Below are 11,464 nucleotides of genomic sequence, written 5' to 3'. Positions count from 1 at the left end.
GTACGTGCTACTTACTCCGTACCCACTCCCTCGCTCACCTCGACGACAAGCGATGAGGTGTCTTGGTTGCATTGACTGCCGTAGACCGGCCATACCCAGGCAAGGTAGGTAGGTAGGTATACATGGACGAAGAAAGACGTTGAGAAGACGAGACGGTGATGTACCGCCCAGGTAGCGAGCGCATCAAATCAATCTATGTATGCATGATATACGTACGAGCTCCCCAGCCCTCGACCAGATTTGCCAGCTTTCTTTCCCCCCTCCCTCCCCTTCCGCCTGATGAAAGGCCAAGCAATCCTGGGCATACGAGCTATCGACTCTCTCTTTCCAGTGTGAACCGCTCCGAGGACAAGCCCTCCGAATTTCCAACCACTCTCCGCCCTTCTGCAAGCGCTGGCTCGTCCTGCATCCACTCACTATTGTCACTCTTATTGCTCCTCCCGACTGGAATCTCTTTTTGATCACATCACCATTTTCTCCCAAGTTAACCTAGTCTGTCCTTTCCGCTGCGCACCTCTAATCATCTGGATGAAAATCTGTGTGATTCGGATTACGAAAGTCGATCGCATCTCCGCCCGGCAAAAATCAACTACTAGTTATCAATCTTAGTCCTCGTGGCTTTGCCTGCGTGTCTTAATTCATTCCCACCTTCTGCTGCCGCTACTACCGCACCCGCACGCAGTCAGACGTACAATACATTACCCAGCAGCACCCCCCGCCAAAATTGGAATTTTCTGGGTTCACAAGCGCCTGAAATCCGCCCCGAACCAACAACCCAAGTCTCTGGACCCTTCTTCTGGGACCTGCATCGAGCAAGCGTCAGCAGAAAAACTTACCAACAGTCGTGTTGATATAATCGGATGCATTCTTATTTGGACGCAATCGCCCCCATACCGCCACTTTCGATCATTGCTAGGCCTCGATAGTTGGTTCCAAAGAAGAGACACACCGAGTCGAGCGGGGAACTATAGTAGCCACTCGAGAGAGGAAAAAAAAGACCAAGAGGTCATTCTGTCTTACTACTTGCTAGGCGACCTAGACGGCCCCAGGAAAAAAAAAAGAGTATTAAGGGTCGGGCCCCTCCTTTAACCGCCCGAGGTTGTCAGTGGCCTGCTCTACTCACTGCGCCGACTTCCGATCTGCAAGAAGAAAATCGTTGGGGTTTTTATTATAGTCGCAGGACGGCTCCAGGCCTGCTTCAGGTTCAATACTCTTTTTTCGGCTAGGACGAGCACTGGCAGATTTGCCATCAGTTAAGACAAGATGTCGTTGAAACAGGTAAGGGCCCCATTGAGAGACGCAGAATCACGGGCATTTTGAGGCTAATCCATCTGTCCAGGAAATCGAGACTTGGGTGACGGCTCTTGGCCACTACGACAACAATGAGTTTGACGAGGCGCTCAAGGACTTTGAGAACATTGCCGATACTTCCAAGATTCTTTTCAACATGGGAGTGATTCATGCAACTCTGGGAGAACACGAGAAAGCTGTTAGTCATGGACCACACAGTGGTTACCCGCACATGCTAATGTGTTACTAGGTCGAAGCATACCAACGTGCAATCAAGCTGGACCAATACCTCGCCGTCGCTTATTTCCAGGAGGGTGTATCTAATTTCCTGCTCGGTGATTTCGAGGAGGCATTGGCAAACTTCAACGACACACTGCTATATCTCAGAGGAAATACCATGATCGATTACGCACAATTGGGATTGCTTTTCAAGCTATACTCTTGCGAGGTCTTGTTCAATCGAGGTCTTTGTTACATCTACCTACAGCAAAAGGATGCCGGTCTCCAGGATCTACAGTACGCAGTCAAGGAAAAGGTTGTGGAGGACCACAATGTCATTGATGAGGCCATCAGAGAGGAGGCAGAGGTAAGCATCATGTATCCTGTCGTGCGCCTGACCACCAAATTGACTTGTCTAGGGTTACACTGTTTTCTCCATCCCAGTCGGAGTCGTCTACAGACCCAACGAGGCCAAGGTACGGAATTTGAAGACAAAGGACTACCTTGGCAAGGCTCGTCTCGTGGCTGCTTCGGACCGTGCCAATGCCTTTACTGGCTTCGCCGGTTCAGAGATCAAGAATGCAGGCAGGGCAAACGACAAGGATGATCGTCCTACAGACAATATCTCCTTCGCCGCCACCAACCTGGTGAAGCCGGGACTTCAGAGTCGACGACAGCAATCCGAGCCTCCCAATGGCCGCAATGCATTCCCGCCTACCCCGCCGCCCGAGAATGATAAGCCGCCTCAGATGAGCCGTGGCGCTTCTGTGCGCAACGGACCAAAGCCCATGCCGGCCAAGCTCAACATCCAGCCGTCTCGCTCCAATAGTTACACCAAGACGGACTCGCCTCAGAGTGGTCCTGGTGAGAGAAGACCAGCACCTGCTAGAGCCGCTTCGGAGGCTAGATCGCCGCCTCAACGCGGTTACTCACAGCGGGATCCACCCCGATCTCGACAGCAGCCCAGAGACGAAGATGGTTATCCGGATGATGTTTATGACATGTACAATGGAAGCCAGGACTCGAGAAGCAGCAGACAGACTGCTCGCCGGCAACAGCCACGCTACATTGAGGAGGAATTTGACGGTAGCGACTACGACTCTTTCGACGAGGGAGACTTTGAGATGATCTCGAACCGAAGACCAGGAACGGGCTCAGTATCAGGTTCGTCACGAGGTCAATCTAGGAGGCCAGAGGTTCGCAAAATCCGAGTCAAGGTCCATGCGGAAGATGTCCGCTATATCATGATTGGCGCGGCCGTCGAGTTCCCCGACCTTGTGGACCGCATTCGTGATAAATTTGGCCTGCGCAAACGTTTCAAGATCAAGGTCCGCGACGAGGACTCGCCTTCGGACATGATTACCATGGGAGACCAGGATGATCTCGACATGGTCATGATGAGCGTCAAGCAACAGGCACGGAAGCAGAGGCTAGACATAGGCAAGATGGAGGTCAGTATTCAAAACACCCACTCTTTAGGACGACTCGCCCAGCTAACTTTATTTTCAGGTTTGGGTCCAAGAAGTTTAGACATTTTCTACCTTTATTCGGCAGCCACTTATACACAACGATACCCAGCAATCGCAATACGAAGTAATGAACAACAAAGCTTTGAGCTTTTTACAACAACGCATTTCGCCTCGAGCTGTTCTGCGCCCCCTTTTCAGGCATATACTCACATACAAGCTTGCTTTTTTGCAGCTCGTCAGAGGTTTCTAGACTGAAACTTGTCATGTTTCACAGCTCAGCTCTTTAGTCACTGCCACAGAGCTCACTTTGCACATTCATCCAGCCAGAAGCAAGCAGCACAGAGCAACATTCTTTTATCTGTTTTTAGCACAACTGCATACCTACACTCTTAGATGCACCTGAACGATTCAAATCAAGCACTTGAGCCGAGCATCAGCAAAGGCACAGATCTTATTCTCGGCTCCTTTCATTGTTGTTTCTCACCTATTCTCTTAAAACAACCTTCATCCTGTCTTTATTCCCTGTTTGTCAAGGCGTTGTGAGCGGAACCAACACCGCATTATGATGGATATAAGGGCATCTCAAGAAAACCAGAAGATGACGACTGATACTCTGGAGTTCACGTCGGAATATATGTTGTAGATAAAACGGCCGAGCAAGAAGGCCTGGGGGAGAGGGAATAATTAGCAGCGCCTCCAGTGGCAGCGATATAATTGTACACCTATGATGCCTTTGTTGTAAACATTTTTGAGTTCCGTTGTGGTTACGCCTTTTGTAATTGATGCTATGCGGACAAGAGCAAAGTCAACAATGATGGCGTAGCTGATCACTTTCACGGTCTAGTCTGATTACTTTATGCATTCTCAAGCCGAGGCTTGGAAGCAGCCACCTGACTCACAATAAACGCAGATATTTTCTCAGAACCAGATATCTTTCGATTCTATAAAGATGGTTAGTTGATTGTGGAAATGGTCAAGCAAGAAAAGTGACTCTGGGAATGTTCCCACTGCGTCTAATAAATACTGAACGCCCCACACCCCACGTTCGCACCAGTAGTCAGTGGACTAGTCAGAGCGATGAAATTCTCGCAATTTCAAGGTCAAGAAAACTGCCATGTGCTGCCAGAAATCCATCTGACGAGAAAGTTTTCCCCAAATCTAGCAGAAAGGAGCACAGGGAATCTAGAGGCGCCAAGTAATCCTCCGTGATCTGAAGCTGAACGGGTCCGGCGCCGGCCTATATCTTTACCCAATATCTGTTGGCTATTGACTACAGCTCGAGCCAGCGAACTTTAAGATTAGCGGGTGAGGTGTGAGCTGACAAAGAAGAAGAAGAGGCGCGATGGCTACGAGTGGGCAAGTTCAGAATGGGACGTCCGAGCTGGGTAGTCGAATCCAAGGAAAAATCCTGGTAATCGCCGGCTCGGATAGTTCGGGTGGAGCGTATGTATTTACCCTCCCAATCTCCTCTCTGCAGTGGTAGGCATGAAACAGTATAATGCTGACATGATGATTTGGTCTTCAGTGGCTTGGAGGCGGACCAAAAGGTCATCGCAGCTCATGGCTGCTATGCCATGACCGCGACCACGGCACTTACGGCTCAAAATACGACAGGTGTCAGTGGCATTCATCATGTACCTACCGAGTTTGTACGAAAGCAGATTGATGCTGTTTTTACAGACATCCAGCCTGACGTCGTCAAGACTGGTACGTCTATTCCTCGTTACAAATAGGCTTATTGGATCTCTCGCTAACCATATCAGGAATGTTGGCATCGGCATCGACTATCGAGATGCTGGCAACTGCTATCAAGGATTATCAAGTGAAAAAGCTCATATTGGATCCAGTGAGTATTTCTTTAGCAGAAAGAGTACTCTTTTCTCAGAGAATCTATTCTGACACGAAAACAGGTCATGGTGGCAACGACCGGAGCTGTCTTGCTTCCCCCTGAGGCTGTAAAAGACATGAGGACCCTGCTACTGCCTCAAACTTTCATAGTAACACCCAATATCCCAGAGGCCCGGCTTTTACTCTCGGATGCTGGAAATGAGCCCATAGAGATCAACACGATTGATGATCTGGAAAAACTAGCACGAGAGACACAAAAGCTGGGACCAAAATGGATTCTCATCAAGGGTGGTCACGTACCTTTCAAGAAGGACGGCACTATAGCCAAGGAGACAGAGGACAAGGAATTGGTCGTGGACGTCCTCTTTGGTGAGGGCCAGATCACGAGATTCGTGAGCCTGTACCAACAATCCAGGAACACTCACGGCACGGGCTGCTCGCTAGCTTCTGCCATTGCGTCCAACATTGCGAAGGGACTCGAGCCCGTGGACGCCGTGAGAGCAGCTTCACGATACATTGAGGCTGGCATTCGTACCGCGCCAGACTATGGACATGGAAATGGACCGCTCAACCATTTCCATTCCGTATACACTCTCCCCTTCACACCGTAAGTTGTGTCGCAGCCGGATGTAGGAACAATGCTGACTCTGGCATCAAGTGGCCGTTTCATCGAATACTTGCTCAGTAGGCCGGACGTTGCCCCAGTATGGCAAAAATTTGTCTATCATCCGTTCGTGCTGGCCATGGGTTCTGGAAAGCTACCCCTGGAGTCTTTTAAGAACTACTTGATTCAAGACTATCTCTACTTGGTCCATTTTGCACGGGCAAATGCTCTGGCATCGTACAAGGCCAACAGTATCGAGGACGTCGCCGCGGTAAGTCCCCTTCACTGCTTCATCCGCATTCTATAGAGCAAATAGAGGCTGACATGTCGCCATTCTCACCTTCTTGTAGGGAGCCAAGATTGTGAACCACATCCACACGGAAATGTCACTGCACCTGGACTACTGCGCGGGCTTTGGGATCCCCAAGGCGCAGATCGAGGCGACCGAGGAGCACATGGCCTGCACGGCATACACGCGCTACGTCCTTGACGTTGGCATGGCCGGCGACTGGCTCGGCCTGCAGCTCGCGCTGGCCCCTTGCCTGCTGGGCTACGGCGCCGTCGCCCAGATGCTCCACGGTGCCGAGGACACGGTCCGCGAGGGCAATACCTACTACAAGTGGATCCTCAACTATGTCGCCGAAGATTATGTCGGTGCCGTGCGGACGGGCAGTGAGCTGATTGAAAGGCATGCGGTTCTGCTCGGTCCTAGTCGAGTTGAGGAACTTGTCAAGATCTTTATTCACGCTACCAAGGTAAGTTCAATTTGAGATTGTCATGTATCGTATGCTGTTGAAGATGGAAGGAGATGTCTTGAAAGTATACCTATGCTCAGCTGCTAATATATGTACAGATGGAGATTGGTTTCTGGGAAATGTTCCCTTACGAGTAAAGGAAAACATAGTAGGAGACAAGAATAGCGATATAGACCATACAATGTATGCCTTGCTAAAACCAAACTCGTCTTTCGCAGCGCTTGATGAAAAGCAGTACTGAGAAACACATGATATCATCGTAATGATGACAATGGATTGCCTTGGCTTGCTGAAGTATCAAGGACAGCATTGCTTGTGGGATAAGCTTGAGAAACCGTGTAATCAAACTTAGCTGAACATTATCCTGCGTTTGCGTTTCCAATAGAATCAAAATTATTATCACTTTTTGAACTCCTTTCGATTCTTGTTTTTGAGCCCCTCACGGTCGCAGAAGAGAATCTAGGTAACTATAAACTGAATACCTGATACGTCGGACTAACTAGTACCTAAGTAGGCAATTCGAGTATCTCGAGTATCGTGAAAGAAAAACTCGGGCCCAACAGATAGGTCTCAAAACAATGATTCACATGTGACCTCACTAATAAATTAGATTCTATTCTAGTGAGAGCACATCCGAGAAGAGTTGAGAAGGGTCTGAAGAAAAAAAAAAGGGAATGCATCCACAATTCAACACCTATTATGTACAATTCAACTGCTCTCAGAGACCCTGATCCTGGTCGAAAAGGGTAAAGTATCGTTATCGTTATCAGTGGCATCGATGGCGAGGGAAGGGGAAGAAAAAAAACCCCCATTCCTGCTGTTTGCTGTGCAAGACTCTCTGAGCTGGCTAGCAACAGTGCTCCATTATTAGCAAGTGCAACGCAGGGACTTGCGGGACACAAATCCACTTTAAACCAAAACGATTGGCTAGGACGCACCGCTGTGGAGACTTTCTGTTTTTTCTTCGCTTTGCAGAACTAGACCAGGCTAGTAGCTGACTAGCACTTGCTCAGTAAATTTTTTTTTTCATCGCCCAAGCCAAACCGCCCTCCGTAGCTGCTGCCTTTCTCGCCTCCAGCGACGGACAAAACTTCACGTCGACCCAAACAACCTCTTTCCATCCAAACTCTCCCCTCCACTCAACACCAACGTCTCTTCTTGTGACTGACACGATTAATTTGTCACTTCCTCTCATTTTCAATCTACTCGGCGACGAATAGTTCGTCGAAACATTTGCTGGATTGCTTCTCCCGGTTTCGCTGGGCTGCAATAACCTGCGACACCCCTTCGCGCTGAGCGCTCCGTCATAAACACACACACGATCAATAAACTCCCATCCTCGACGCGCAACATGTCTTACGGAGGTGGATACGGCGGCGGCGGCGGCTACGGCGGCGGTCGCGGTGGTGGTGGTGGTGGCTACTCGAACGGCTACGACAAGTATGGCTCTGGCGGTCGCGACCACGGTGGTTACGGGTATGTTTTCTTTGTCTCTACCACAATTTCCCAGCTCTACCGAAGCCCTACGACGGCTGTTGTCTGTGTCTGGGTGCGCAACACCTACTTGCTCGACTCCAGTGCTCTCCTCAATCATCAGTATCGTAAAATGGTCCTGATTCAGATTGCTAACGCTCCTTTTTCACAGTGGCAGCAACGGCTACTCCAACGGCCATGGTGGCGGCCACGGCGGCGGTGGTGACAGAATGTCTAACCTTGGTGCAGGTCTTCAGAAGCAAAACTGGGGTATGTAAACTTGCCTCCATTGATCAATCCCATATACTAACGGCTTGCACCAGATCTCAGCACGATGCCCAAGTTCGAGAAGTCTTTCTACAAGGAGGACGATGCAGTTGCCAACCGATCCCAACAAGAAGTTGACCGATTCCGCAGAGACCACAAGATGACAGTTCACGGTAGTGATGTGCCCAAGCCTGTCGAGACCTTTGACGAGGCTGGTTTCCCTCGCTATGTCATGGATGAGGTCAAGGCCCAGGGTTTCCCGGCCCCCACCGCTATTCAGTCGCAAGGCTGGCCCATGGCCCTTTCGGGTCGCGATGTCGTTGGTATTGCCGAGACTGGTTCCGGAAAGACACTTACTTACTGTCTTCCCGCTATCGTCCACATCAACGCTCAGCCCCTCCTGGCACCTGGCGATGGCCCTATCGTCCTGGTTCTGGCTCCTACTCGTGAGCTGGCAGTTCAGATCCAGCAGGAGATTACCAAGTTCGGTCGCTCCTCCCGCATCCGAAACACCTGTGTTTACGGTGGTGTTCCCCGTGGTCCCCAGATTCGCGACCTGACCAAGGGTGTTGAGGTCTGCATTGCGACTCCCGGCCGATTGATCGACATGGTGGAGAGCGGCAAGACTAACCTGCGACGTGTGACTTATCTCGTCCTCGATGAGGCCGATCGTATGCTTGATATGGGTTTCGAGCCCCAAATCAGAAAGATCATCAGCCAGATTCGCCCTGACAGACAGACGCTCATGTGGTCCGCCACATGGCCCAAGGAGGTCCGAGCCATGGCTGCTGACTTCTTGACTGACTTTATTCAAGTCAACATTGGTTCTCTGGACCTGTCTGCTAACCACCGTATCACTCAAATTGTCGAGGTCGTTACGGAATCGGAGAAGCGTGACAAGATGATCAAGCACCTCGAGAAGATCATGGACGACAAGGCCAATAAGTGTCTCATCTTTGTTGGTACTAAGCGCGTTGCCGACGACATTACCCGATTCCTCCGCCAGGATGGCTGGCCGGCACTTTGTGAGCTTCTTGATTCATACCGAACACAAAAACCAATTGCTAACTTTTATCCCAGCCATTCACGGTGACAAGCAGCAAAACGAGCGTGACTGGGTCCTTGACCAGTTCAAGAACGGCAAGAGCCCCATCATGGTTGCCACCGATGTGGCTTCGCGTGGTATTGGTATGATAACTTATCCCCCTCCCCTCCCCTGTCCCCGTAGCAATTTCCAGCCGAGATATTTCCATATCCGCTGTGCTTGACTTCCATGTATGTCTAGGGGCTTTCTCGATTGTGCACAATTTGCCTGATCTCGTGTACCGTGGTTCTCTCACTTCCAGGATTATTGGGATCCGATTTATAGCAGCTGTGCACCCACTGCTATATCATTTGAGCTCCGCCCTTTTGACTTGCTGGCCCTTGCAGCACGAGGGCGGAATTGGCATTGCTTGATTCTTTCAAGCTGTCTCTTAGATTCCAATATCCCGAAGGACCCGGGCCGTGTTCAATGTCTTCCATACTGGCATGTTGACGCAACGGACAGCCCCCATTCTCCTAGGAGAAAGCGCGGATCTATATTTTTAGACATCCTCCGTCGCTGGGACTTGCTACAACCATGACTGCTATCTGAAGCTAACCATACTCGTAATCAAGATGTCCGCAACATCACTCACGTGTTCAACTATGACTACCCCAACAACTCGGAGGATTACATCCACCGTATTGGTCGTACTGGTCGTGCTGGTGCCATGGGTACTGCCATTACCCTGTTTACTACTGATAGTAAGTTCACGATCCATGACGTCAAGATACCCTTTTGCTGACATAAAAATTTAGACTCCAAGCAAGCTCGTGACCTGGTGAACGTTCTGCAAGAAGCTAAGCAGCAGATTGATCCTCGCCTGCAGGAGATGGTCCGCTACGGCGGTGGCGGCGGTGGTCGCTACGGCGGCAGAGGTTGGGGCCGCGGTGGCCACAGAGGTATGTTGTTTCCAGAAGTAGAAAATTCAAGCCGGGGAAATGTAGACTGACTGATTTACGAACAGGTGGCCGTGGTGGTGGTGGTGACCGAAGCGGTGCCAATGACCAACCTCTTGGCAACCGCCGCTGGTAATCCATAACATGATATCCACTTCCTCTTTGCAGCAAAAATAGTTGTATTGAGTCCTCATGACATTGAGAGGACGGATCATTGTTTACAAATGTTCTCTTTTCTCTTTTTTTCATGCACAAATAGCAAAAAGTCGGCGTTGGGGCTAGAGGGTTTGATTTACATAATAGATCTGACTGCAAAGGCTGTCGGATGACAGTTTGCTGTCAATTTAGTTTCAGCGACTTTTTATTTGGTACTGCCCCAGTCGACCGGGAGTAGCTTGTAGTACAGCAGCCTAGGAACACTCGTGGAATTTGGCCCTTAGAGAAAAGAGAGGGTTCCAAAGATTGCTAGGTAGATTAGCCATCCTTGACGAAGAAAACTTGATGCCGAAATAGGTAGCAGAATAAAATGTACTCTGAAGATCTGATCACATATGGTTTCCTGTGAGCATCCGCCGCACAATGTCTGAATGTTGAGAGGAAACTGTAACTGCCAACTGGGAGACATTGAGCCTGTGCCACATCCGAGTCGTGAACTTGTTGTTTATCAATTTTGCTGGGCGGCAGGAGTGGCAGATATCCAGACCATGAAGCCTCCTTCATATTGATAATAAGGTAGAGAGTTCATTACTACATCATGTCAATCAAACATACCACTACTATTCATTGGCTCTAGTAGACCCTCGGCATTTGGTATTGTAGTATTCAAACTGAAATGGTAACAAGCAAATATATGCGGTCTAACGAGATAAAATCAAAATCCCACCTAGTCCAGATATCTCCTCCATTCACTAGTAGATGACATGCCATTTCAAGTACATTAGGTCAATTGTTTCACCACCTTATGCGTGCTTGTGAAAACACAAAACAATATCAAAAAGTCAGAAAAGAAATGCAAAAATGTGGAGAAGCTGGGAATCGAACCCAGAACCTTTTCCATGCTTTTATCGCATGCTAAGGAAACGTCATACCACTAGACCACATCCCCGGAGGTTTTGATCCGCATCGTCGAGAAGGTTGACGATCGGTTGTTGAAGAAAGGCTGTGGTAATTAGGGTTAAGGCTGGTGTGGTGAGCTTTTTGCGTATGGTTTGGCAATCCCGAGATGTAGACGTTGGGGTAGGTGACGAGTGGGTACTTGCATGATCACTAGGTATGGACTCGTTTGTAAGTTCATACTTTTGCTTGGTCCATAGCATTCGATATATGGACTTTGAGGTTCTGCTTCTTGATTGTGTTGGCATCGGTGCGTAGGTTGGAAGGGCCACGGAGGGCATATTGGGCACAGACAGCCATAGAATGTTGGGTACGAAAAGGTATAGATGATGTATGGAGATGATTGTATCAACTTGTTTGTTCTACATATAATTTGCACTGTGTTATGAATACGGAACAGAGCCATAGTCTCGAGACTGTCAGCAGGCCAGCCACTTATACAT

General features: G+C 49.4%; 3 protein-coding genes across 3 annotated transcripts; all 3 read left to right on the top strand.

Annotated features, from left to right (window-relative positions):
- Nucleotides 1-1,263: 1,263 nt before the first annotated feature.
- Nucleotides 1,264-3,039, top strand: PFICI_05322 (uncharacterized protein; the record flags this gene model as incomplete). The annotated part of the gene is made up of 5 exons (XM_007833903.1): nucleotides 1,264-1,278; nucleotides 1,340-1,489; nucleotides 1,541-1,876; nucleotides 1,929-2,960; nucleotides 3,019-3,039. 5 exons carry the CDS (start codon nucleotides 1,264-1,266, stop codon nucleotides 3,037-3,039), a joined length of 1,554 nt encoding a protein of 517 aa, XP_007832094.1.
- A 1,281-nt stretch (nucleotides 3,040-4,320) lies between these two features.
- Nucleotides 4,321-6,322, top strand: PFICI_05321 (uncharacterized protein; the record flags this gene model as incomplete). Its single annotated transcript, XM_007833902.1, has 7 exons — nucleotides 4,321-4,421; nucleotides 4,504-4,685; nucleotides 4,742-4,824; nucleotides 4,889-5,433; nucleotides 5,485-5,701; nucleotides 5,781-6,185; nucleotides 6,284-6,322. The coding sequence occupies 7 exons, from the start codon at nucleotides 4,321-4,323 to the stop codon at nucleotides 6,320-6,322; spliced, it is 1,572 nt and encodes a 523-aa protein (XP_007832093.1).
- A 1,214-nt stretch (nucleotides 6,323-7,536) lies between these two features.
- PFICI_05320 (ATP-dependent RNA helicase DBP2) lies at nucleotides 7,537-10,044 on the top strand (the record flags this gene model as incomplete). The annotated part of the gene is made up of 7 exons (XM_007833901.1): nucleotides 7,537-7,661; nucleotides 7,831-7,928; nucleotides 7,982-8,950; nucleotides 9,006-9,113; nucleotides 9,585-9,713; nucleotides 9,768-9,911; nucleotides 9,977-10,044. The coding sequence occupies 7 exons, from the start codon at nucleotides 7,537-7,539 to the stop codon at nucleotides 10,042-10,044; spliced, it is 1,641 nt and encodes a 546-aa protein (XP_007832092.1).
- Nucleotides 10,045-11,464: the final 1,420 nt, after the last annotated feature.

Source organism: Pestalotiopsis fici (genome assembly GCF_000516985.1).
Source record: "Pestalotiopsis fici W106-1 unplaced genomic scaffold PFICI_Scf_3, whole genome shotgun sequence".
In the NCBI taxonomy this organism is placed as follows: domain Eukaryota; kingdom Fungi; phylum Ascomycota; class Sordariomycetes; order Amphisphaeriales; family Sporocadaceae; genus Pestalotiopsis; species Pestalotiopsis fici.
This window is presented reverse-complemented; position numbering and strand designations above follow the sequence as displayed.